Source organism: Amblyomma mixtum, chromosome 1 (assembly GCF_055824585.1).
Source record: "Amblyomma mixtum isolate Tamu chromosome 1, ASM5582458v1, whole genome shotgun sequence".
Classification (NCBI taxonomy): domain Eukaryota; kingdom Metazoa; phylum Arthropoda; class Arachnida; order Ixodida; family Ixodidae; genus Amblyomma; species Amblyomma mixtum.
The window spans coordinates 6,711,498-6,738,840 of NC_143012.1; the positions used below are offsets into that span (position 1 = coordinate 6,711,498).

Consider the following 27,343-nt stretch of genomic DNA (forward strand, 5'->3'; position numbering starts at 1 on the left):
TAGGTTTTCCCGATATTAAAACCTACACTATCGGCTCCCTCTCCCAACTTATCTTATGATACCTTTGAATGAAGGCGTTTAGAGGTTTATTGAATAAATACAGTAAATTAACTTTGAAATCTAGCTAACGCCTTCCATCTAGGATTTGCAGCAACGACGTATAAAAGCCTGACTGGAGCTGTCGACTTCAGTATATGGCTGCTGCGGAGTTTATTATTAACTGCTAATTCCCCTGTTCAATATTTACAGTATAACGTGTCACACATACGCATTATAGACGGAATAATGCGGGAAAGTGATTTGAAGTAGACCAATGTGAGAGCCCTAAAGATATTTGCTTGTGTGTTGCGTTCAATCGGTAAGTATTACAAAATTACAAATATTCTGCTTGCTTTTGCCTGCGAACTGCGAGCTCTAACGACACTGCATTATGCTTCAAAAAGTTAATTTAAAGAAATAATGAACGGATACTATCCCGTATCAAAGTGAGCATGTGAAAAAAAAAAATTATATGGTTGCCACATCAGCGGCGACGTGGTAGCAATATTTTAGTGTGATTTCACAGCTTCACTTCCACTTCTTAGTTAGTAATGTGCTCATTATTTGTGCCAACATATGTGGTCCATGGTACGCGATGATAGTGCCAACACATAGTGTCCGAAACCCTCAAATTATGCAGACCTATACTCTAGTAATAAAGCAGCGTTAGCCCTTCTTCTCTTCCCCAAGTGTCCGGCTGCCTTTTTCCTCGACTGCGATGCACAAGCCTACAACCCTGTTCTGTCGTGGTTTAGCGAACAGACAAGAAAGAGGTGCGGGATTGCTCATCAATAAGGACATAGCTCAATTGGGAGCAATACTGTAGTATTAACGGAGCGTGATTACGCCTAATGAGAGGTATGAATTGAAGGATGTGCAGGCCTAGGAATCTAGGCTCACTTGTGATGTCGAGATGGTTTGGTTTGGTTGGTTTATTGGGGTTTAACGTCCCGAAGCAACTCAGGCTATGAGGGACGCCGTAGTGAAGGGCTCCGGAAATTTCGACCACCTGGGGTTCTTTAACGTGCACTGACATCGCACAGCACACGGGCCTCTAGAATTTCGCCTCCATCGAAATTCGACCGCCGCGGCCGGGATCGAACCCGCGTCTTTGGGGTCAGCAGCCGAGCGCCGTAACCACTGAGCCACCGCGGCGGGGCTGATGACGAGATGGTCGAACAGTTCTATGAAAAAGTAGAATCGGCAATGAGTGAAGTAAAAACGCAGTACGACGACATCTTTATTTTAGAACACCAAAAACTGCTCTCTAAAGAAGGCAGTACTGCATGCAGGAACATTTTGTGCGTTGTCAACAGCTTAATGACTGCGAAAGAGAAACTGCTTAATGAAAGATAGACTAGACTGCGTTGAAAAAAAACGGTAACAAGTACGCAGTGCGTTCGGGAGGAATTTTGGGGAGAAAGGCGTAGATAATAGAGAAATTTTTAAATAATTAGAGGGAATAAATATATGCGGTGAGTAAATTTTGCTGAGAGCCTTATATTTATAAAGAAAGAAAGCGCACAGCCATCAATTCACTTTTTGCGCTCAAATGCTTTTCCGGCCACTGCATTCATGCTTTCTGCAGACAAATGGACAAGCGTGCTTTTTCCATAACTAGCCAAAATTATTTTCAATGAACCAGAGCTTCTGTGTTCGCATAAGCTTCCCATGTGACATGCAGAACCGGGGAGTGCTCAAATACGTCTGTTTTATCTTATCAAGCTTACTGAAGTCCATCGACAGCTCCTGGGAGCAACACATCTTGTGGAAGAACCTTACATTACACTGAGGACTACAGTTGCAGCTTGACGTTAACAGTCAGCCATTGCCGATTACATTTGACAGACACGTTCTGTCGACACCTGACACGGTTTTTGCACGGCCGGGAGGCGACGAAAATCTTCTCCAGTCACGTTCATTTCAGAGAAATGCCTACGATTGAATTTCAAGGTAACACTCGCTCAAGAGTCGTCTTCGAAGAAAGCAATCTTCTGTGAAATAGCCGCGTTCCTGCACGCGCCGAAACTACTGTGCGCCGACCACGCCTTGCATCTGATTTCAGTACGAGGTCCAGTGTTTGACGTTGCGAACCTGGTAGAGCACACCTTCAGGTGAGAAGCTTTTGGCTTATGTTTTGAGACGTAAGAATACTTGTAGAGACGCAACGTTGATGTTTCTTTGATGATTTCATTACTACTCATCAACGAATTCATTGCATTATCTTTGTTGAAATGATTGTTAAATTATCTCCACTGCCGACTGTTTTCACGAATACAGCAGCAAGAATATTCAGTAATGTGGCAGCCTGATGTGCCCATGAAGAACACTGCCATGATACTAAAAGTAGTCATTATCCAGTATCCTGCCTACTTCTCAAAAGCGAGCCATGCATAAGCACGCTTTTATTCATTATGTTAAGCATGAAACATACAACGTAGCTTCATGGCTGGGACCGAAGTTTAGAACAAAGTAACCATTTTTCTACTATCGGGCCAATTTTTTATTTGAGTGGGCAAGTCATAGAAAAACCCAATCAGAAACAACGCAGTTGTTTACTCTGGCAGACGTGCCACGTTTTTAGTTGTTTTTGAAAAGAGAATGCCCTTAACATGTCCATTGATTCTGTCAATCACTGCTACGCGCGAGCGCGCGCGTGTGTTTGTGTGTGTGTGTTTATTTGCAAGAGTCCGTGAGCCAGGCATAACATCATATTCCTTTCAAAACTTTTGTTCTAGCACAGCAACATCCCTTGCTCTAAGATGAATTTTCTCGAGCTATTCACTACATGCATCTTCGCGATCGCTGCCTGTTGGGCGACATATCAAGATGGAGAACTACTGGGAGATCGTGAGTAAATCTTTATCTCGCATCGATGTGCTGTCTGGGAGCTGTTTAAGCGTTCCTACAGCTTTTTGTCATCCTTATTATTTCTTTAATTGAAGTTAGTATTTAATTTTGGAGGTGTCCCAGCTCCACAGAAGGCAGCAAAGTACCTTTTGCCTTACGGCGAGAGAATATAACGCAGAGTAGGACAGGACACAAGAAGACACGAACAATACGAGCGCTCGTGTTGTTCGTGTCTTCTTGTGTCCTGTCCTACTCTGCGCTATAATCTCTCGCTATGATTATGCATCAACAATCCAAAAAGCCACGCTTATTTGACCTTTTGCCTGTGCGAAGAAACAAAGTTGTTGACCTTTAGTAGTCTAGTTAACAGCATGCATTAATAAACAAAAAAGAACTGTCAAAATTATTTCAAAGTGCCATTTGTTCGTTGTAGCATCCCACGAGCGGAAGTTAGTATATAAGCACATCCTACGCTTGATTCAGCATTAAACATGTACTTCTGGCCATTTTCAGATAAAGTAAAGCGGGTCGTTTGCAACAGTGAAGTCTGTCAGGAAAGAGGTAAGCAAATTATGATAAATTGTCGCAGAAAGCGCTGGCGAACAATGCATGTCTTTCAAATGATACGCTTTCATATTCTGTTTGGTATGGTATGCTGAGTTTGACGTTCGAAAGCTATATGGTCTATGAGCGGCGCCGTAGTGGAGGGCTCTGGATTAATCCCCCCCCCCCCCCCCGCCACCTCCTGAATTTCTTTAACGTGTACTGACATCGCACGGCCCATAGATATCTTTGCATTTCGCCTCCATTGAAATGCCACCACTTGTGGCTTGAAATCGATCCCGCGATGGACTGAGCCGCCGAAAGCCATAGCCACTAAGCCTATAATACTGGTAACATTCCTATTCAATTTCGATGCCATTTTTGCCCTTTGTACTTTTCACCTTTCGTCCTTACACTCCTTGACAGTCTAGACACGCAGCCCTTGCTTTTTCTAATATTTTCCTCTTCGAAAATGGTACGAAGACTAGTTCGGCCTTTATCAAAAGTAAAGAAACTAAGTGCTTGCTTCTAAGCTTCGTGATGAGTGTCTCGTGACATTTGTGGAAGTCGTCACTTTGTGAGGGTCAGGACTACAGTTCACCTCGCTTACAACACGCTTGGAAACCTAGCGCTGTGGGACGAGCCACAAAGCATTGCCCATAAACACTCCGTAAATACTATAGCTTTCATGCGGCCCATACACTTGAAAGAAAAGTATACAAACTTAAAGAGCGAGTATTTAATTACACTTTCCGCATGATATCAAATAAACGCCGAGCAATGCTCGCAAGCTGTTTTTGAAGCAAGGTTTCGCACTTAAACGCGGTTCCATTACCTAACAAAGTGCGGCTGAACACTCCTAATGCGCTTTTGTTCAGAGTTATTCATCTCAAAGTTTCAACTCAATCAACGCAGTTACGCAAGCAATGCGGTGATAGCTGAAATTAAAAGGGGCAGCAAATATGTCTTAACTGTTGAAGACAAAGCACCGTACAAAAACCTGCGTCCCTTTGCGAGGAAATCGGCGCTGGTCCCCACCTCTGGTCAAGCAAATTGCGGATATTTACCTGAAAACTGGACGGCAAGTATCTTGGGACACGCGCGTCGCAGGCAGATTCTACCGAATGGAGTAGTCTTGGAAAGCGACCGCCGTCGTTTCGAATAGAAGCATGCGCAAACGCTGCAGGGGCTGAGGTTTGTAACTGATTTTAGTTAATTATTACGTTACCGACACAACTGTTACCTCACTTTGGGTCGCAAAAAATTCAGGAGAAAATAGCTTTCGTGTTATTTATAAAAACTGGGAAGACTTAATTTGAACATCCCATATCGATTAAAGTTTCAGAGACCTTACTCTATTGCTTCAATCTGCACTACTCTTCCTTCCTCTCTCTTTTATTGTCTTATTCACATTAGCCTTTTTTTCTGTTATCTTTGACTAATGTGACATACGATGATGTTCTTGCTTTCTATATATAATAACTCCAGCTGCACTTCGAGGGTAAGCTACTCAAGTATATCTCTGAATCACACCAGGCCGCAGCTTAAGTTCACAAAGCTCTAGTGGCTTTAACGATATGCGATGTAAAAGAATCGTGTTAATTTTTTTTTAATTTTGCCGTTTTCTTAGATTGCCGGTAGTCAAGACGCCCGAGCCGCCACTGTCGTGGTTGCGCTTACTTTCCGACATCACCTTGAATTACTAGCAGCGGCAGAGCAGAGGTGGAACACGGACTAGCGCTGCTATCGAGGACGGAGTCAGTGTTGCTCCAGAGACAAGAGAACATGATCGGAATGAAATGAGGATTGCCATGTCTTCATCTCTAATGTCTGCTTTTCATTAGCTAAGCCTTAATATAAGGAATTAGCTCCCAGTAGAAAAACACAACAGAACCACAACCTTTAGAGCACAGCTATTATGCACGCGCCTATTCATGGGTTAAGCGGCGTCCCTCGCCGTCGCCGTTGGCGTAACCGGGAACCCGAACATAAAAACGCAAACGCGTGCGCGCACATAGAGTGCCGCCGCTCGCTCAGAGATGGCGCCAGAGTCGTACGCACTGTAGCGCGCCGAAAGCTGGCGCGGTGCGCAAGGAATCGTGCCCGCGTGCGCCGCAGAAGGAGCCTGAAGCTTGAAAAAGCAACACCTGTTGCACGTAACCTTGTGTGTGTTTGTGAGGCCCTTTTCACTTCACTCACGCGCGGCGGCGCCGGGTACGACCGAAGAAACTCGAAAGCTCTGGAAACCTCACTCCTCGCTTGACCTTTGGCGACGCAAGCTTCGGCCAGAGGGTGAAGCGTTTGTACTGTGAACACTAGTGCGTGCGAGCCTACATTGACGCGAAGTGATGAACAGACGAGGCGAGCCAATATTAACGGCATTTAGCGCCGTCGGTCAGCCCTTGTCGTAGTTACAGCTTCGAAGTGTGCGAAAAATAAAATCTTCTAAAGAGCAGCACTCAGTTTTTTCCTTGAGAAGCATCGTAATCGACGAGAAATTTTTCTTGCCATCCTGTCTTTACGACGAAGTTTTCTGCAGTATTGCGAAATCGTGAGTTGTCGCGACTACCTTAGGGTTTGCGAGCCGTGTTGTAGTGACTTTAAGGGGTGGTCTACAGAGGCTTATCGAAAAAAATATTTCGCGCCAATCTACAGGTGTATTAGGTGCCCCTCACACTGAAAGACAGAGCGCCCCAATTGATTGAAGGGTATGCAGTGGCTTTTTGATTCAGGCGATTAGAAACAAGCTTTTTAGATCACGGAGTGCGCATCGAGCCCAAAGGTGGAAAATAGATTTCCTGTTCGCATTGTTTATTAAATAAGAAATAAACTGGTGATACACATAGACCATAAATCAGACAGGGATTATTCGAAAAATGTTTTATACCATGGCAGACTGTTTGCAAAGTCAGGTGTACTAAAGCGTTCGTAAATTCCAGACCCCTTTATACAATAACATTTTGCGTCTTTGATTAGTTAATTGCCGTACCCTTAGTTTGTGAATGCATCAGTGCACTCAAAAAGACTGCAGAGAATTGTTTACACTAACCTCATAAGCTATTGTACGTTGTCATGTGCAATATGTTATGTGATAGTGTAATTCTAATTGCCATTGTACATAAATAATACTGGCTGTAATAAATATACCGTTGCCGCGGCAGATGACGTATTTAGCTTCGCATTCCTCAACAGTTTTATTTCTACTGGCATTGTTTCAGCCAAGATTATTTTGGCTTCAATCAACCAATCCGCGGACCCTTGCGAGGACTTTTACGAATACGTGTGCAAGAGGTGGGCTGATGCGCATCCCATTCCGGAAGGCTCGGACACCTTGGGCAGTTTGGAAATAGTGACTGCCGAAGTCGAGAAGGATCTTAAAGGTGGGTGTCCACAGGGAATCTTCCTCTTCATATTGCCGCGAATATTTGTAGCGTTTGTTTGTTCATTCTTCAAAGCTAACGGCGCGCCACTTTATCGCTTTGTTTGTGATGCATGACGCACCCAGATTTATTTCGTTTGATCGCATCCAGGCGGAGCCAATTCTACGTTGTTTCAGAATGTTCTAGTAACTTTGCAATCTTTATCTCGAAAGTCCGCTATCAGCTTTAAAAAAGAGCACGGCCGAGAGCGGCGGGCGTTCGGTTCGACGACCGCCGAGCGCACTTGCTGCTACGTCGCCGCCGAATGATTCAATCCTTTGCGGGAGCAAGTCAGCCCAAACAAAGAGTTTAGTTTAGAAGCCATTTTCGCTGCCTTCCTGCTCTCCGGACTGCTGTCTTCTTTACGTGAAATTATAGATCTTATATTTTTTAACCTGCTGAAGCTGCTTGATGGCCCACAATTAAAGGCAGCACCTTACTTGTTACCGTGTATCCGCTAGAATTAAAATTCAAACCTGCAATCTTGCAGAATACTATTTTTTCAATAGCTGTGAGCCTTTCACGTTGTATTGGCCACTTCTATCTAGCATAGTTGAATAAGCGTTGGAGTCAAAGCGGCTTCGATGATATTGAGGTGTTCTCATTTCGAGTTGCGCTTGTGCATTAGGCATTGATTTTGATTCTGCTTGTCAGATTATTCATGCAGTTTTATTACATTCACTCGGTTGCGTGTATTATATCATTTATAGAGTGCGAATGCTGATACTAAGCAATGTATAAACATGGGACTTTCACAGCGTTGCACAGCGTCCTGCTTTATTCTGTTAAAGATGAGAACGAGGTGTGTTGAAAAGAAGCGGGGAATCTTTCTCGTTCACCGCCATTGATCCTCCGGCACTTCAAAGTGATCTCATGGATATCTTTTTTTTTAAATAAAGGGTAGATTATCCGTGTTTCTGAATGGAGTCTACTGATGTCGGCATCTATGGTTGTCTTTTACAAAGTATAATTAGGAGGAAAGGATTTCACCTAAAACTGACTTTCTTTTCTTTTGGGAGCAGGTTTGCTAGAAGCGATAAAAAACACGACGCGTGCCCGCAAGTTGACAGAAAAATTGGGCATCGCTTACCGCACTTGCAAAGGTTCGTGTAAGTATACGTGTGTTTATAGTATTTTTTAACCACGCCGATTTTCTGGTAGCAAAGAAACTGTTAGAGCACTACACACACCGTTGCATGTTTTCTTCACTGTAATGATTTATTTATTTATTTATTTATTTATTTATTTCAGATACTGTCAATCCTATTGGGATTTCGGTTTCCCTATACACAACAGCTTATTAAAAAACTAGAAGGAGTGCAGCGAAAGCCAATTAGATTTATCTTTAACAAATACAGGACCAGTGATTCACCATCCCAACTACTAAAACAAGCATGTATTCTTACTTTAGAGAAACGCGCCAAACTAGCACGACTAAAATTATTGTTCCAATTACTACATAACACGTTAAACATACATGCTTCGTTATATATATATGTACATGAATCAAGACCATCCCGGCATAAACACCCATTAACCCGAATCGACTGTTTCAGATATTCATTTTTCCCGCTTGCTACAAAAGAATGGAATAGTTTGAACCCCTCTATCACTACTACTATCACTACTACTTTGCAGAACTTTGTAACGCTGGTAGAAGAACAGTTGCGCGATAATTAAAACATAATTAGACAAGTACAACAGACCACCCGTATCACTGCATATACGAGGTCTGTTAGAAAAGTATCCGACTGTATTTTTTTTTTTGTAAACACCTGATGGATATGAAACAAGCGCGCTTACAGCAGCCGACCTTGAACCCTCGTGCGCATGCACGAATTTTTTCCCGCCTGCCGATAGCGTCAGTCGCTGGGAAGCAGCGTTTGAGTGAGTCAGTGTGCAGTGCTCTCGTCGGTTTTTTATTGCAAGTAAAATGGCGGAGTGAAAGGAGCAGCGCTACTGCAACAAATTTTGCCATAAACTTGGCGACAGCCGAGTGGAAACCATTCGAAATATTCAGACGGCTTTCGGTGAAGATGCTATGAGCAGCACACAGTTTAAGCAGTGTTACAATTGTTTTAAAGATGGCCGCACATCGGTGGAGAACGAGCCACGCTCCAATCGGCCATCAACATGCCAAAATGACCAGGTAATTGCCGAAGTGAACGCTGTGGTGATGCGGGACTGTTGTGTGACTATCCGAGAAATTGCGGAAGAGGTGGACATCAGCAATTTTTCTGCACATTCCATTATCACCGAAGATTTGGCCATGGAGAGAGTTGCGGCGAAATTCGTGCCGAAGCTGCTGACGGTGGAGAAAAAGCAGCTTCGTGTTGAAGTCTCACAGGAGATGCTGGATTCCACAAACAGTTACCCTGACTTCACCGACGCCGTAATCACTAGTGACGAGTCTTGGGTGTACGGGTACGACCCGGAAACCAAATCCCAGTCGTCACAGAGGACGCATTCCACGTCACCAAGACCAAAGAAGGCCCGACAAGTGCGCAGCAATGTCAAAGTGATGCTTACTGCTTTTTTGACTCCCTCTGTGTGGCACACCACGAGTGCGCACTCCACAGGGTCAAAAAATGACTAAATAGTACTACAGGGATGTCCTCCATCGCCTACGTGGTGCTGTGCGGCGCAAGAGACCGGAATTGAGGTCAACAAGAAATTGGCGCATCCCTCGCGGCATTGCTCCTGCACATTCCTCGCATTTGATTCAGACTTTTCTGGCGACAAACCAGACTCCTGTAGTTCAACAGGCTCCTTACTCTCCTTATATGTCCCCCTACGACTTCTGGCTGTTTCCTAAAGTCAAGAGGTCATTGAAAGGAGCGCGATTTCAGAAAAGAAAGGACATTATGGCTGCAACGACAGCAGAGCTAAATTTCATTCCGAAAAGGGTCTTTTCGGAATACTTCCAACAATGGCAGCACCGCTGGGAGATGCATATGGAGCCCCAAGGAGACTACTTTGAAGGTTATTAGGTTTCTAACGCTCCAGTTATGCCAGTTTTTTTTCTTCGGCCAAAGATCGGATACTTTTCTAACAGACCTCGTAATAGCATCTGTATGAACACATTACTTACAATGTATAAAGTTGCAGCCTTTTCTGTGAAAAATGCTCTCTCGTTTTGTGTTTTATTTTCTGTTATCTGTATTTTTTTCCCATACTCATGCAGTTATTTGTAACCAACAGTGTTTTTAATGTATTCCATTGCATTTGTATTCGATTTGTACCTTTTTACTATGTGCCCTGCCCAATACATTAGTAGACATAGGTCACGACGCGGCATTAATCGATGGGCAGTAAGTAATTTCAAAGCGAATCTTTTTCCTCATGCTATTTCGCTTGCAATTTTAACACCGAAACGATTCATGTGATCTCAAGGTTCAGCATAGGTTACTTAACCCCCCCCCCGAAAAAAAAAAAAAACTTTCATGAAGTGTTTGCTTGTTCAATAGTGGTCGTTCCGGGTCTTGAGGCAGGCTGGCTAAGGGTTGGAGTGGATTAAAGTGAAGGAGCAGGATAATATCGCAGTTTTCTTAAACTTACCCTGCCAGCATTAAAATTTGACGTTACAGACATCGTTCGGCTAACGAAACCGGAAGAAAAGCACCACAAGTGAAGAGATAAAAATTTCCCTCAAATTCTTATTTGCCAGTCACAGATGAATACCACGTGGCGATCCACGTGTCTTAGGCATAATTATAGAGAAAAATATACGCAATAAAAAAGCTGGGTTTTGTTCTCCTTTGTGCATTCTAGTTTTCTAGGATCCTTTCTTCATTCTCTATATAATCGCCCTAACCACCGCCCTACCATTGGCTCAAGGCGTAATCCTCATAATCCGTCAACTTCGGCCCACTGCAGGACAAAGGCCTGTAGGAGTCGTCCCCAATTATTCCTGTATTGTTCGCTAGCCATGGCAACCCTATGCAAGAAAATATCACATTTTTTTTTCGCTCCTTGAATTTTTGGTGTCTTATGTTACGTAAGTGCTCTGGTGAAATAACGATCGGTATTTTTTCTTCGCATTGCGTGCCATCTTAGAGTCCATTTCCCGCGGTTTCCTTCAGCTGTGACAGCATTGAATGATGGTTAATGTCCTATTCAGTGTCCTCTCTTTTTGTCTTACCGGTTTACTCTCACCAGTTCTCTTACCAAATCTCCTTGCACGGTCCTTAATCTGACCACAATATTATTCGTTGCCGTAAATATTCACCCTTATGATTGAGAAAAACACGCACGCACGCACGCACCCACCCATACAAACACGACGCACTGGGGCCGCAACCGGGAAATATTACTTTCTTGTTCCTTTATTTCGCCTCCTCTCAACTGGACAGCCCTGCTTTTGATACAAAAGCAGGCGAGAAACATTTGCATGCTGTCTCTCTGCCGTCATGTCCTAAGAAGTAGCTGTCGTATCTGTCAACCACAATGGCCCCTGAGGATGAACCAGGAGAGGAAGAGTTACAGAACATGGTTTTCTGGTCTCGAAAAAAATGTTTTCATGGCGCCATTCTGATATGTGAACTAAAAGCTTGGAGTACTTTCCGAAATTAAACGCACGCACTAAAAGGAACCAGGGCTTCCACTGACGTCATGAATAAGTTTCAAAACACACTCATAACTTGAAAAAAGGCCTTGATTGGCCCGCGTCCTTGCTGCAATATCGCCGGCTATTGCGATTCCAGCGAGAGCGCATCAATAGAAGTTGTTACTGAAGTCAAAATTATGTCCGACTTTGGTTTCGATTGGGTAATTCTTCTACCAGCGTTATACCCAGTCTATTTGCGTACAAACCAAGTAAAAAAAGAGAAAAAGAAATGGTAATAACAATGAGAAGTAAAACAATATCTAAAGCTATGCAAACAAGATCAGTGTAGAAGTGCTGTAGTGCAAACGTAGCTGATAAGCGTGAGCGACCTAAGCAGGAAATAGCCTTCTATATAAGCTCAAATAACAATCTCCCGTTTGCGAACACATACCTTACCTTGAACCCTTGCGCTGACCGCGCGATATTTCTTTTCTTTTAGCGGCTCAGACCGACAAGGATAAAGGACTCAAGATAATTAAAAAGCTTTTGGCCAAGTTTGGGCTGGGCCTGTGGCCGCTCATCGGCAATGCAACAGGACACCCATTCAAGAACTCTGTGGAGGTCCTGAACAAGACCGGAGGCTTGTCGTTAATTCTCTCATTCGTAGTCGTTAAAGACCTGTCAGAGGGAAAGTCAAAGATACTCCAGGTAACACTGCTTCTTTACCACTACTACACAGTGCGAGGAAGAATGCAACAAATTGCGCGAGCATCGAAGCAATTGATATCGGGGACACGCTGAAGTATAGGCAGAAGTGGAAGGTTATAATCCCGCACACTATTCAGGCTTTCATATTTAACCGCGTTGTTACGAGCCATTTTTGTTTGATTTTGATAATAATCGCGCACGCTGTTGGCGCTCCAAATCAAAAAGCTTGTTAGATTCGCGTCTGCTCTATTTTCTGGGATACCACGCTAGTAATCCACAAAAAATGGGGGGTGAGGGGAGGCAGGCGAACGTGGTTCATGCGAAAGGTGCTAGCAGCTGGAAAATCTCCTGGATGTATTATATCATTAATTTGGCTAGCAGTTCGTTAAAAACAGCCTCGCTGCTTTCGTAAGCGTAAATTTGAAGGGTACCGATAGAATGAAAGTCAAAAGTACTCCATGATTTGTCTTTGAAGTGCAGACACCAATGTTTTTTTTATCGGCATAGGAGGGTAATTCATTGCAATATTTTATTAATATATACTGTTCGGACTATTAGGTCATAATATTGCAATAGCTAGGATAAATGATGTTACAGAAACATCTTAAAGGGAAACTGAGGACAAGTGTATGGAATTAACGTTTTCAATAAAAATTGATTTCCTGGATCTTTCTGGATATGTTTACGCTTTATCGTATAGTAAAGCTTGTATTGATCACCTATAAAGTCGGATTTAGCAATCTTTCCGCCAGTGGCATTCTGGCGTTAGGGGTTCGTGGAAGTGAATGGAAGTGTAGGATTGCCTCTGGGATCCGCACACAAAAATTCGGCGTTGGCGCAGGCATTTTACTTGCGATATCTGCCGCTGATGCCAACCCCTGTATTTTGATTTTCTTTTTTTGATAGCTGATAAAAGCTCCGTTTTCGGTGAGATCAGTCTTGTGATTAGAAAGTGGTACCCTATGGATACAAGTTGACTTCTATCAGTTTTCAGTCTGCCTTTAACTGTGTAGCTTGCAACTGCCATTGCCACTTCTTGATCTCTGATAAAGGCAAATTAAGCCTTTTTTGTTATGGAAGCAGATTCATTTTTGTGAGCTTATATGGAACTATTATGAGTCATTATTCTTTTTGTAAGCTACTTCGATATCGCTCTCTGAGCTGCTTTGATCCTTGTTATCGGACTCCGTAGAGGGGATTGAGTACCATGGCAATGGTTCCTGGTTTAATACCTCGGTAAAAACGAATGTTGTCTATGCTCTAAAACAGGCAAGGCTCTTAATCGGGCTAGTTGGTTGCTATAATTCTACATATTGGCTAGCGCACAAGGACGACGCACACAGAAGGAAACCAGACAGGACAAACGCTAGCGCAAAAGTACTCAGGGAATATGTACTCAGGGAAATCAAGTTGACATAGGAAGTGGAAAGGTTGTGACACACAGAAGAGGGGGTAAGAGGGCCGACAGTACAAGAAATAGTAACAACCTTTCGAAGAATCAAGTGGGTCTTTCTCCTGAATGCACGAACACTGATAATGAAGGTGAATGTGTCTTTTGAGTCAGTATTAAATTAAGCGCTTTAATGGACATATATTTTTCCGTTGAAACAAATTTTCTGCCTGAACTTTAGCAGGATGAGGAAGAGTTCACTGTTTGCAATAAGTGAGTGGTGTTCCGCTCTGCAGAGTAGCAGCTGCTGCTAGGATGACTCCATGCTCGTGTATTCTTTTAGGGCGGGGACAACGGCTTCTCGGGGGGAAGGCTCTATTTTGTTCCTCAAAGACTGCGTAGACCACTGATGTGAACAAAATGCTGGTAACTTCCCGCCTAATATAGGACTTCCATGGCTAGAAACCGTTTTGGACGATCATGTGCTTTAGAAATCCGAAAATCGGGGCTTCGGAGTAGTATTGCGGCTGCCCAAAATTGAGCCTTTGAACAAAAAAGGGCGTGTCATCACAGTGAAAGGCAAACACGAATATCGAAGTTCCCGTGCAGCTACGTCGCCCGAGCGGCGCCTGCTAAAGGGAACCACTTGTCCAGAGCGTAAAAGGCACTTCGCTTTGTCATGGCAACCATCCTCAAACTATTAAGCCAATCCTGACGTAATCAGCCGGTGATGGTCCGTAAGAGCTCAGGCGACGTCACGTGATCTGCGCGGCGCACACACTTGCCAGCTCTACCCAGCTCACTCAAAGAATCGGAGTTTACCTCTTGTCCAAGAGATTAGCGTCGCGAGCACAGGTGAGGCAGATACGAGCAAGCTATCTTCTTAGTGTCTAAAGCCCTGATGGAAACTTTATGCCATCCCCGGAATTACACGGTTTCACTCTAGGCCCGAGTCCGTCAAGTGGGAACCGTCACTCTGATTCCTCTTTGGCGCACTCCAACAAATGATACACCGTGTCTGTATGCTACTTGTATTGAGCCGGCTAAACGGCGATGTTGCTGATTTGTTTTTGCAGCTTGAACAGTCTGCGGCGCTGAAAGACGATGACGCCAAGAAGCCGGATCCGAAGGAAAGCAATGATACAATGGATGAAGCCATAGATGATCTTAAGTCTATTGTGGCCATGTTCACGCCAAACGCGACCGATGAAGAACTGGCTTCCTTCGCTCGAGAAGAGTTGGCCTTCAGAACAGCGCTCGCCGGTGTAAGTGCGGGTCTAACACTCGACTGTGTATTAGGGCGCTTAACCTGCCACAAGCAGCATTTTATGCACTTTTTATTTCATTATTTAGATGACATTGGTCTTCAAGACGAACTAATCCGTCCGTTCAGCATTCTCACTGCGCATTCTCTATGCAGTGATCACTGTCATCCCATTTCCTACATCTCTCTCATTGAATTCCTTCCCCACGCAGAGTAACAAGTCAGTGGCTTTAAACGCTGGTTATTTCTCTGTTTTCAAGTGACAGAGCTTTTCTCTCTCTCAAAGAGCAGTAATGAACAAACAGCAGAGCAGCTAGAAATTTGCCAACTGCCATCATCTGGGGCTGCAGTGTGTGCGACCTTTACTTTGTAGCTCTAAGAGAAACTGATTTTGAAGTTGAATTCCTCAAAAACTGTCAACTTTCTTTTGTATACAAATGAGCTGTTATGTACTGCGATGTTTTTTGCGAGCAATACATGGATTCCCCTCATTGCTAGCATAAGCTAAGAGATGAGGTGAAATGTCTGCTTCCCTGTACAGTGTGCTACATTGCATTTCGCTTTTATGTCACTTCGGTTAGCTGAGCACTTTAACCTTTTTAATGCGTCAGCTTAGAGCACGCATTATCGCAGAAAGTGTCCGGCGTTGGCGTTGCTGTGTGAAGCCTCCGTTGGCAGGAGGCAAAGCGAAGTAAGAGGGAAATACCTCTCCACTATCAGGGGAGAAGGAAAGCTGAAAAGGGAATAGAGAGAGAGGGTGGGAGGCCACTAGAAAGGGGGTGTGACGTGGCACACTATGATTGCTAGATTGGATCGGGAGAGCGGGGCGGGAGTGCAGCGTGTCACACGATGTTAGATGGACTGGATCAAGCCACCCGCTCGCACGCTCTGAAACCGTCAGCAGCAGCGGCTGCTCGGCCATACCGCTAAAGAATACCTTGCCGCGCGGATCGCATTTTTCGCCTGTACATCACGCTGTTAATCCACCGAGTAGCTCATGCCAATGTTAAAAAAATCAACAAGCAACCACTAACAAAGGTTTGATTATCATCGTTTGTCATACTCACAGCATCTGTTGGTCTTTTTTTTCTTCCTGTGTACCCTTCATCCCTTAAGCTGGTCCAACCACTAGCCGAAAGGCGGAACATATCACGGAACTTGGCAAAGCGCACCATCAAAGAAGTGGAGGCTGACCTAGCCGGGGTAAAGAATGATGCTGAACTAAGCGTTGACATTTGTACGCACAAAGAAGTAGCTAGTGCTTAGAAATTTTCAAGTCAGTGTTATTGACGCGTGTTATTGACGCTTTATGTAGTCTTAGCCAAATCAAGAGTTTATGTATTTATACTTTCTCTCACGTTTAAAGTTTCCGCTTCTCGAGCTACTGAACAAGGAGTTCAACAAGGCTAATGTGACGCTACACGACAGCGACAAGATTCTGGTCAACGCCGTGGACTACATCAATAACACCTTGAACTTCATCAGAGAAACAGATCCGTGAGTATTTCGTTGGTTTTTACTTCGATTAATATTAAAAAACAACAACTGATGTCTAAGGTTATGCACGAGGGAAATGACCCTTCTCACACCTGTAGTATATTTGTCATGGATCCGTAAAACACTCTCCGGGGCATGTTGGTTCATAGCTAGAAAGAATTAAAGCGCAACAAGACGACACAAAGTAGGAGGACAAACGACAAGATAGCGCCCGTCCTGTCGTTTTTCCTCCTACTTTGTGTCGCCTTGTTGCGCTTTAATTCTTGTCATGGATGTTTTCAGTGCGCTTGAGAAATGATATTTGGGCTCCCAAATATGACTCTGATATGTTTTGCTGTGTTTAGAATTTTATACCGTGTGCTTTGATGTGCCCAAGATAAAGAAGATATTAATTTCCGAAGCATAGGGAGGAAATATTGAGGTGCTGAAGTAACGTTGGGGGGAGAATGTGATAGCATCATATCTCCCATTTGTCGCAGCTTCTCCTGGAACACTGTGAGTGTTTCCACCAGCTTACTTGCAATTTTAATGGGATAGAGTTAAGAAGCACAAAAAACAAGCGCCTTCGTTGCGTCGGCTTCACTGACCGTGAGAGAAAAATCCACGAAAAATCCCCGGAGCAGTAATCCAGGTGGCAGGCGGGCCACTGAGGTGACGTCATCACAGCCTGCCCACTGGGTTGTGAGGAAACTGGTTACCGTGGCAGGAAGCAGTTAAGTTAATGATTAGTCACGAGCGGTTATTCGAGAAGAGCAACCTGGCTCGCGCAAGCCCCACCGGTGGCAGTACCTGACACCCTAGGTCAGTGGCGCATCGCTTGACTGCTGCACCACCGCACCAGGAGGGGTGCGAGGACCCCCAGGGATCTATAAATGTACAATAGAGAACGACCAGTTCGGCATGTATGGGCATTATCTCATTAACGCTACCGTGCTGTAACCTCAAGGCGGACCTTTAGTGTCTCCTCAGTTTTTCGATCCAACTAAGAAAAAAATTATTGTCACCATCTGTTTCCAACATTGGGCAACCGTTTGTATACCATGTTCTGACATCATTATCACACAAAACCTAAATGAAAACTGCTGTAAAAGAAGGGCTATATAGTCAGCTTTACTGCTAACCGAACGCGCATTGATGTGCACGACTGTTTCACGAAAACGGTGCTGAATGTCCGTTTTGGATGGTAAGACCGGTTGGTGATAGCTCATTTTATATTTGTTTTCCATTTGGATCACGCAGCTAACTCTTTGCACTGGATGATCCTCATTACTGGAGGAATACGCAACCCTATGGCCTGGTTGGAAAACATTTTGTCGATGTCAAGTGCAGTAAGAATCTGCACAGCCGCCGTGCCATCGGCCTGCTTTATGAAGATATTCCAGTTGCTTGCTCGGGCTAATTTCCAATTACTTCCGTACAGCCATGGTTTCTTTACAGCTACAGCCATGGTTATTAGCTACATAAATGCTGGACATAGGTGTTAATGTGTACGTGAAGGAGGCTCTGAAGTATTAAGGTCAACGTTGCTGTTCTTATACTTCTTGCGGGAATAATTGTACTTGCCTGCTAGAGAAATAAGTTGTGAAGATGAGAAACGCTTCGTATACATATAAGATTTTACTTCCGGGCGGTGCTGCGCCCAGTGTTGATGAAGACCGGACTCCGGCCGAAACGCCAGCCTGAAATCAATCCCAACATAAATAGTTTATAAACTTTGCAACTTATTTATATTTACTGCTACAAGCAGGGGTTTATTCACTTCTGACCGGGAAATTGAGGTAAGCTGGGTCTGCCTGCAGAGTTTAGTATGAGACGCCTCTACGTCAGTCTCTTCGGCATCGCCTCTTCGTGGGTGTTACAGTCCCCCTTAAGCAGTGGAAGCCTGTAGGGTGAGCTATAAAGCGCCGCGAGGATAGTAGGGCTTCTAATTGGCAACGTGAGTCACTTCAGTTTTCGCAGAACGAGGCCCGCTGGCATTGAGGCGCGCTATGCGGTAACCGAGGCCTCAAATTTGGGCAATGATGACGTAAGGCCCATCGTAGTGGCACAGCAGCTTCTAGGAGAAACCTCGTTTTCTGATAGCCCCCCCCCCCCCCCCCCCCGCCCCCCCCCTCCCCAGCAAGACAAAATCACCAGGGCTGTAATCGGCGGATGGGACTTCGGTGGGCGCCGTAGTGCACTTTAGATCGAGAACGCGCAGACGTATAGGCAAGGCGCCGGGCTTCTTCGGCAACAGAGAGCCTTGACCAAGAGACAGAGACTGGGCTACGGAGGGAATAATCATGAGAAGGTTTACAGCGGCGGTTGTGAAATCCTCTACTTCCGGGGGTATTTGTGTTGGGTGTATTCGAACGTTGAGAGTGTCCACCAGAGCCAACCACGTTCGTAGCGGCGGATGTACCACGTCCTGTATTACCGCGACTCTCCCGTGGTACGTGATCAACCGGTGATGATGGAAGCTATGCGACAACCCCCTTACGCTACCTATGGCATTAATACTGCCAGAACCGAGGCCCCCAATTGTTACGCTATTCAGCAGCGTTATTCAGCCATGAGGGACTGGACTTTGCCAGACCGCTCTCTTTCTTAATACGTAATGGCTGGCTAGTTTGATATACTTAAAACTTCAGCGTAATGGCAACACGGACAGGGCAAGAAAAGACGTCATACGCAGGAGCTTACGGAGCGCCTCTCTTTATGTGCCAAATTTTACCTATCTTATTTTCTTGGACAAATGGATGCCAGGTCACCTTGTTTAACTTGTGCGCCTTATTTCCTATTGCTATCTCGTCCCCGCGTTGTTTTCTGGCGGCGACTGACGCCATATAACGTTTCAGCGTCCGAGTATACAACTACATCGGAGCAAAAGTAGCGGAAAAGCTCGCAGTGTTCACCTGGATTCCAGAAGGTACACCACCTGGCAGCAACAAGAACGATTCTGAGATCGTCGAAGATGATGACGTCACTGCTGCTTGCCTTCTGGCCCTGAAGGCATATATGCCAAAGCTCCTTGGCCGTCTGTACCTCCAGCACAAATTTCCGGACCATATGAAAGCTGAGGTGAGCTCTGTTCTCTTTTGGAGCGGTTCTGACGCACCTCAGCTAGAGGCGCCTGAGACACCAGCAAGGAGTTCTAATATAACGCAATGACGAAGTAACCTGCGATCTTGGAATAAATAGTGAACGCTTCACCATTTTTAAAAGAACGCATATGAAACATTTGGAATTCTTTTAATGTGTTTGTGCCGAAAGGGTTTGGTTTTTGAGTACTACGCCACAAGAGTGACCAGTAACTTCATCACTGTCTGCGAAATGGAGAAAAACTTAATGGAATGTTAGGATTTTCTTGAGTCGATCATTCAGATATGAGAAGCAGTAAATGCGAGGATGCTTTTTGGCTCAAACTCGAACCTGTTTTATACGTCATAGATGTTTTTTGCCCTGTTCTAACATTCATATATAACCTGTTTGTTATCACCGGCATTTGCCCTTCAAATGTGAAGACAAAAGCGATGATTGCCTGCAGAAATGACCCTATAAACGTTCTAAGCAACCATATGCCTATATCAACCCTGCGAATATTATCTTAAGGAATTGAAAAACTTAATTTTTGAAGGCTTTCCACCTTTTTTCACAAACGCAGCATCATAACGTCTAGTCAGTGGGGCTATAGGCAGAAATCTTCTACCATGCAGGCACTGTGAAATAAAAATAACTCATTATTAGTGATATAGAAAATTAGAAAATGACACTTGGGATCTATATCATTTTTTTCCAAGGCATTCAGCCGAATAAACCACGTGTCCATGGCCAATAAGTTTTCAATACATCGGACCGGGGAAACGCATATGACTTAGCTGCAAATTATTTAAGAGACCATACTGAGGGTGTCCATATTGGGTAATGACAGCCAAGGTACGTATAAACCAATCAAGCTTGGAGTGCCTCAGTGCATCAAACTAGGACCGCTCCTCCATAATACAAACATAAACAACCTAGCACAGATCGATACAGGGGCTGGATATTTTATATACGCGGATGTAATCACCAACTAATCTTCGTAACCAAAGCAAATTGTCTTATTAGCGCGGCTGATGAAATACTGCCCAAGTTACACGCGCGGTCACACAGAAATGCCCTTGTGTTAAACTCTAGCGAGACTTAAACCAGACTTTTAGGCCTAAAGGAGTGCAAGCTGCGAGTAACATCAATCTCACCCTTGATAAATGCTCCTCAAAAATCACTAATGCAGTACAAACAATGGCTGTTCACTTTAGCGACGCCATCCTGCGGGAAAACTGCATAGAACATTGGTATTTGCAAACTAAATTAGCTCGTGTAGTAAAGGTCATCCGTGTACTGCGACGCACATTGCTGGTTGGACTCAGATTTTACTCTATTGCGCTCCGTTTAAATCACATATCAAGTATTTTGACGTAGAATAGGGTACCACTGCACAGAGAAACTTTAACCTTACTACAAAAAAGGTGCATTACGAGGCACAGTCAGCATTCCATATTTCTCCTTAGGGCGGAGTTTTAGTATCTCCTCGAAGTTTTACCCGTGTGTCACGCACGTTTAATGCATTTCTAGTGTCTCTTAACAAAGTAGGAGCCTCCACAACGGTTTTGTGCTTGCTGCTTTGTGAGTGCGGCTAATAATTTCTTACCTGTGACATCATTATAGGAACCCGGATGTCCTAGTTTTGGATGTCATTTGTGCCGGTAAAGGTCCTACATTCCGGTGTCAGTCAGTCACGCTGTGTAAGCTCTCCTACCCAGACACCGCTTTCAAACAAGGCACTGCAGAATAGCCAAATGGTATCTGCAATGTACGCTTAGCTTGATTTCTAGGAGTGTGGAGAAACGGAAGAGCATACGGAATTTTTAAGCAAAAACGCTTTCACACTCATTGTCTAAAGCACTTCCAGTTTGTGACAGGTCATGCTTGTCATTGGATATCTACAAACCGGAAGGCGCTACCGTCTAAGGTGCTGGGAGGTAACCCAAGCCTCAGTAATGAATAGGCATTCATTCAAAGCATTCTATTTAAAATTTCTGAAAACTCTGGAAACGTAAGAAAGAATCCATTTTTTTGTGCCCGTGAGGTCATCAGACGACAGAAAGCAAAATAATTCTTTCGTCGTTACGCCCATATTGAGCTATAAATACTTTCAACTCCCTTTGCAGCAAGCTCTGATATCTTTTACATCAGGTTAGGGCCATGCTGTCGGACGTTGGAAAGACGTATTACAGAACCCTTCGCAATGTGCCATGGATGGATATAGTGACTAGAAGGAGGGCTATCCACAAGGTACGTCCTATTTTCCGCAGTTAATTATTGCAAGTTCTATTAAAAAAATTTCCAAGATTTGTTTTTTTCAGCGCAAATTACGATGGCCTGCGCGCTGCTTTTAAATCTGAAAGATGGACAATTCTTTTTACTGCAGGAAGAGAAAAAGTATACGGTATCAAGGCGATCGTTTCCCCTTATTTCTTACAGTTGTGGAAGATGGCGCCGTATGTGGGGTATTCTGGTTTTAATCTCAGCGATGATGCACTGAACAAGCACTTTGATCATGTAAGTCAGCTCTCCAGATGCTAACCAAATTTTCGCGGTTTTCCGGAAAAAAAAAATTCACTGCATTTCTGAGATCTGTGACACAAAACACCGAGACACACACACACGCACCCAGCAGATAGACTCTTCCATTTAAAGTGGCCATTCACATTGCAGCCCTTACTTGAGTGGCAACAAGGCTGATGCGGATTAGCTGTAAAATGTTCTCAATCGAGAAGAGTTTTCGGCAGTGAGTGTACGAAGTACAAAAAAAAAAACGATTTCCCTGTTAACCACAGGCTGGCTGCAGATTTATAATAAGTGCTTCTCTCGTTGGCCTGTATCTTACCGCATATCAAGAGAATAAAATTGACTTCGGCGGATATTTTAAAGCGGAGAACAGGCAAGCGATGGTCTGCTAGGGTAACCAAGGGGACTCCTATAGAAGGGAAAGAAAAGGGGTGCTAGGTTCGGGCTGAGAAGTTGGATACGAGCTTTGCTGAGAGAATTTATAATGCAGCTGGGCGCAGGGCAAGACTATCTTGAAGTCAATAGCCAAGGACTAGTCCTGCAGTAGATGTAATCTGAACAGTGCTGGTGATGATTGTAACTTCTTTCGTTATTATTTTAAGTGAGCATTGCGAAATCTATCACCGGCAGGTTTCGAAAATAAATTTGATGTATTTTTCGAGAACACCTTATGCCATTCTTTGCTTGTGTATAGCCTTCTAAAACGTGTCTTCTTTCTTTTATGCTATCGCAAAAAAAAAAAAACGCTTTTCCTGACCCTATTCGCGAACTCACACTGTAAGGGTTTTGTCGTGAAGTTCACAGACCTGGATTACCGCTGCGTGAATGAATGTCCGTGTTTTACTTTTGAAAGTGATGTACAAAAAGGTAGTTTTGCTGTTATGAAGTCACGTTTTCGCTAAATGTTGCCATTTCTTGTAACATTTTCAATATCTCTTTTAATGACGAAAGTAGATCTGTAGAAGGGGATGAGGGCAAAAGGTCGGCACCATCTATTTTCTTCATGTACCATCCGGACCAAATAGGCTTCCGTCAGACCTTTGGCTTCAAACTATTTCTTGTAATGTGTCTGCCGGTGAATTAGGTGCGCTGACTCTACAGTTACATATATGTTGGAATTGAGTAAGCAATTTGTATTTTGAGGTGAATAACGAGGAATGCTCACGAAACTGTATTCATAAATCAAATTGCTGTGCCAAAATGATGGTACGGTGCATATGAGGTTGAAGACCCCAAATCTGCCTGCGCTCGGGGGCTACAAGTGGCGTTGTAGCGGAGGAGTGCTCCTGCATAATGTGACCACGTGGCGTTCTTATACGTGCACTGGTGCCCCGCACCCCATGGGGTTTTTTTCTTTTCGACTCCATCGAAGCACGGCCTCATGAGTTGGGATTCGATCCCGCGTTTTTGGGCTCTGCAGTCGAACCCCCCCTGCCAAGCTATCGCAGCTGGTCACCATATAATACTGAATTCACGCAGCTGGGATTTTTGAACTTGAACTTGACAGAGCAAAAGGTATAATCCCTTTTCTGATTTCAGGTCGGAGAAATCACCTCTAATGACTCCTTCGCTGAGATTATCCTGAAGTTTGATGAGAACTCTGCCTTGAAAATGTACGCCTCTCTACGCGACGATGGCCCGCTGTGAGTCCTATTCATCATTTTCTTACAGACAGGGCAAACGAAAGCGCTAATATTTGGGTGAGTTCTAATGTGATAACGTTGCAGTTCACGTGAGGAGCAAAATCCGCCGACCGGTGTCCCGAAATTCACTGATTAGTTGAGAGAGGTTGAGACATCGCCACAGCATGCCCAACGCGGTAGGTTCAACCTGGCCAACGAATTCTGAGCAACCTGCCGCCGTGGAAGATGGCAGTTTAATTAACAATCGGTCGAGAGAGGTCAGGTAGCCCTGTGACGTGAGTTAATTTTTCGATGAGCAACCCTGGGCTCTGCGGTGTCACGAATGAAATCCGCTGATTGGTCGAGCGATGCACGGCATCTCAAGGTCATTTGATTCCACAGGAGGTATGACTCTAAAGAGTGACGTGACCTCAAAGGAACTGAAACTAAAATCAGAAAAAAAAGTTCGACGTGCTAATGTCGGTCGGCACCGTCACAGCATAGCGGATACTTGCTACTGCAGAAGAACTGAGGATTGGGCGAGGTTTAGGCCTTTGCGCGTCTGTGTGTAAGCTTATAAAATGACTTTACTTTGGAATAAAATTCAGTTGTAAGTACAGCGTCTTCAGTTTGCTTCGTCTTGTCCTCTGTCTGTGTTTGTAAGCGCTGGTTTTTTATACGATGAATAATACGCTGCTATACTGTCACTAGTTGCCCGAATATGACGGTTTATGAACCGAAAATTGCAACAAAATTGTCGAGAACACTCTCAGAAGTTGCAACAGAAGCTGCGACAAGTGTGAAATATGATGCTATCGTATTCCACTCCTAAGGTGACTTAGCTGCCCCCATAGTTTGTAATAAAACACCTGTAGCTTTGCGCTCGTGCCAACAATGACGGAGATGACATACGTCTACACTCTGGGCCAAAAATGAGTGAAAAGGTTAATTCATGTTGAGACTAGCCGCGGCTGATCTTCGCAGCTAATCTCTCAAAGAATAATGACCGTTCTTTGAGAGGTTAATGGTCGTGGAAATTTTGTTGGTACCCAAAAGACTAACACCGGTAAAAATTATAATTGTTTCTGGCTTAGACTGCAGATGGCTATTTGTTGGCATGCTTTCTTTACCGCGCGTTTTGCATTTCTGCTCCTCGCTACGCAGGTGAAATTTTAGGACATGAGGTTCAGGCTGTTGATAGCTACCGGTTGGATCAGTGTTGTAAATGTTCTGCCGGAAACTGCTCCACCTTACCGACACTTAAACGTTAATTGAAATCGACAATTCCGGGCATGCATCTGTGACCTGGCAGACCTTCGTCGGCAAGCGCACAATCCCCACAGTAGTCATCAACTGCTGCTGTAGCCATCTGCAGTCCAGGTCACTGTCTTGAATAAATTTTAGACGAAGGCGGGATGCCTCCTTTCTGTATGAGTGTTGTGTGTCCGCGAAGGTAAACAAGGGCTTGAAATAAAGCGTGCTGCCTTGTGTACGTGCAAATTTCCTTGGCAGCTTCTAGAATCTTGGAAACGTTTTGCAGTTTCCCCTTTGGCCGCAAGTCCCGAAGTACAGTGGCTGCTCTCCTCAGCAGTGACGGAGACCCGCAGATATTCAAGTAATAGCGAAATGGAGACTGCGTAACACCAGTTCATAAAGGCCAAGTTGTGTAGTTTAAGTCGCTCTCGAATTCAGACGTTCTGAGCCCGCACGTCTGGTATATCTAATAATTAGGACACGGAGCCCTGTACCCTTCGTAAATAACAGCGTGTAATGTTAGTTTTTTTTTTTTTTTTGCCGCTGGAGAGTCGGCGTTTCGTGTTTCTCATTCCGTTAGCAATCAACAAAAAACTCCCGATTGTGCTTCTATAACAATGCGTCTTCTCTCAGATGGTTACCACAAGGTGGTCCAGAAGTCAACGCCTTCAACCTGATCGCGTTTAACGAAATTGGTAAGGGTGAATACGTCGTATTCTGATTCCGCTGGGTTAAATTTGCAAGTACCACTAGGATGTGCACTCTGCCCGAAGTGCACGATAAGAACGTTTTCGGGAAAAGGCATGCCATGAGATGAGGTGAAGTTTGCTTTCTTCATTACAGAAAATAGAGTGGGCCACCTCAAGGTGGTTTATGGAGAATTAGTAAAACGAGGAAAAATAAAGGAACGCAGAGACAGAAATGGATGACGCGGTATTGTCCACTGAATTCTTTGTTGGAAATCCGGCGCTCTTTATTTTGTCGCGAATATCTCTTCCTTCGATCTTCCTGCGGTATCGCAAAAAAAAAAGAAATTTTTTTTTTCTTAAACAAACCACTGAGGACAAGTCAGACAATTTTTTTTGTTAGCAAAACGCGGTAGTTCGGCATTTCGCGGCTTTGTTACCTCTTGTCCGGCAGCAAAAGATGCATTTATTGCTAAGAGATTCAGATTAAAACTTGAAGAATTTTTTCCCGCCGCTCTGATTCAAACTCTGGCCACGCAGTCTTCAAAATACAAAGCGAAGAGGCCGAATCGTCGACAGACGAGCACGTTTGAGAAAATATGAGCTAACGAGAAGATAAGACGAGTTAATTCTTGTTCAAGGGGTAGGTTTACACGCTTGAACCGATAGGTAAATTACACTTCATCCGTTTCACACCTGGAATTTAGATTACTGGCAAGTTAAAGCAGGAACAGGAACCCACGTTAACAACCCTCGCCGTCACCCTTTCGACGGCGCGTCCCACTTTGATGGTATCGGATTCACGCCGCAACGTATACAGACGTGAGCACGCTTATGGCGGAGCCATTGAGCGGTCCTCTTCAGAGAAAACGAAAAGAAATTTTACAACAGGTACTGGTTTTCACGATCGGGGCTTGCGCTGAAGCGAACCTGCACAGAATGAAAGCAAAGAACGAGCACAGCGCCCTTTATCACAGGACTTGCGCGCTACGGTTTGTTACGCAGCACGCCGCTCCGGCGCTCTAAACAAGTCTGCACACGAATGTATGTACAGCCTGTGCCAAAAGTAACCAGGCTGCACGTTTTACTTCTCAGTCGTATATTAAAGCTAATATGCCAGCCCTCAACCTCTAAATCCCTGTATGGTGAGAAGAACCACTGTTCTCACCTTCAAATAACTTTTTGATCTTTAGGGTAGCCGTGAGGGCTCTGTTATACGAATGAGAAGCAAACCATGGAGCCTGGTTACTTTTGACAAAGGCTGTACATACAAGGGCGTTGCTTGCTCGACTGAAGCGACCAGGATTAAGCTAGCTGAACTGAAATCTAAGCACACGACGGTCGAAAACGAAACCATTGCAAACCATTTTAGTTTACAGCTTTATGCCAGGTTATGCAATGATTTCGCAAATCCTTGCTTGTCTATGACAATGTAGCAGCAAAAGGGGGTCGTGCTTGAATTTTTATTACTTCCTCGCTGTGTAGAAACTCAGCCCTGGCAGTCGTGACATCGTTAAAAACGACCTGGAGGCGGGCGACGATCGTGTGCGGTGGCGCTTGCACGGCGGTCGTTTGCCAATACAGGTTGACGACATGTAGTTTTTTATCAGTTCTGTGCTTCACACTGACTAATGACTAATCCAAAGTGCTTAGCGCAAAAAAGGCACTCACATTTAGTGAAAAAGCGTGAGACAATCGTGCAATGAAGGAAGCTTGCCAATGCAACCAGGCTGATCACAGACGGCCTGCTCTTTACGGCTGACGTAGTGGCTCAACTGCGGCGCCGCCTACATTTCTTGCAAATCACCAATTGAATATTTTTTTTTATCTTCAGACGCAAAACTCGGTAGCAAAGCGTGAAACTTGGCTGCGATATTAGAGAGTTCAGCGTAGCGTCATTTGCGGCCCCTACAGTGACCAGCTTACGTGGAGAGAG

General features: G+C 44.4%; 1 protein-coding gene across 1 annotated transcript in view; it reads left to right on the forward strand.

The window, feature by feature from the left end:
• The first annotated feature begins 2,801 nt into the window (after positions 1–2,801).
• The window catches only part of LOC149365366 (neprilysin-1-like), a 35,305-nt gene continuing 10,763 nt past the window's right edge, over positions 2,802–27,343 (forward strand). The window contains exons 1-13 of the mRNA XM_089582370.1: positions 2,802–2,889; positions 3,403–3,450; positions 6,651–6,812; positions 7,874–7,960; positions 11,897–12,105; positions 14,572–14,760; positions 15,876–15,962; positions 16,126–16,256; positions 19,094–19,316; positions 21,471–21,569; positions 21,759–21,836; positions 23,385–23,488; positions 25,355–25,416. Coding sequence (XP_089438496.1) covers positions 2,802–2,889; positions 3,403–3,450; positions 6,651–6,812; positions 7,874–7,960; positions 11,897–12,105; positions 14,572–14,760; positions 15,876–15,962; positions 16,126–16,256; positions 19,094–19,316; positions 21,471–21,569; positions 21,759–21,836; positions 23,385–23,488; positions 25,355–25,416 — 1,567 coding nt within the window. The remainder of the gene's footprint in view (positions 2,890–3,402; positions 3,451–6,650; positions 6,813–7,873; positions 7,961–11,896; positions 12,106–14,571; positions 14,761–15,875; positions 15,963–16,125; positions 16,257–19,093; positions 19,317–21,470; positions 21,570–21,758; positions 21,837–23,384; positions 23,489–25,354; positions 25,417–27,343) is intronic.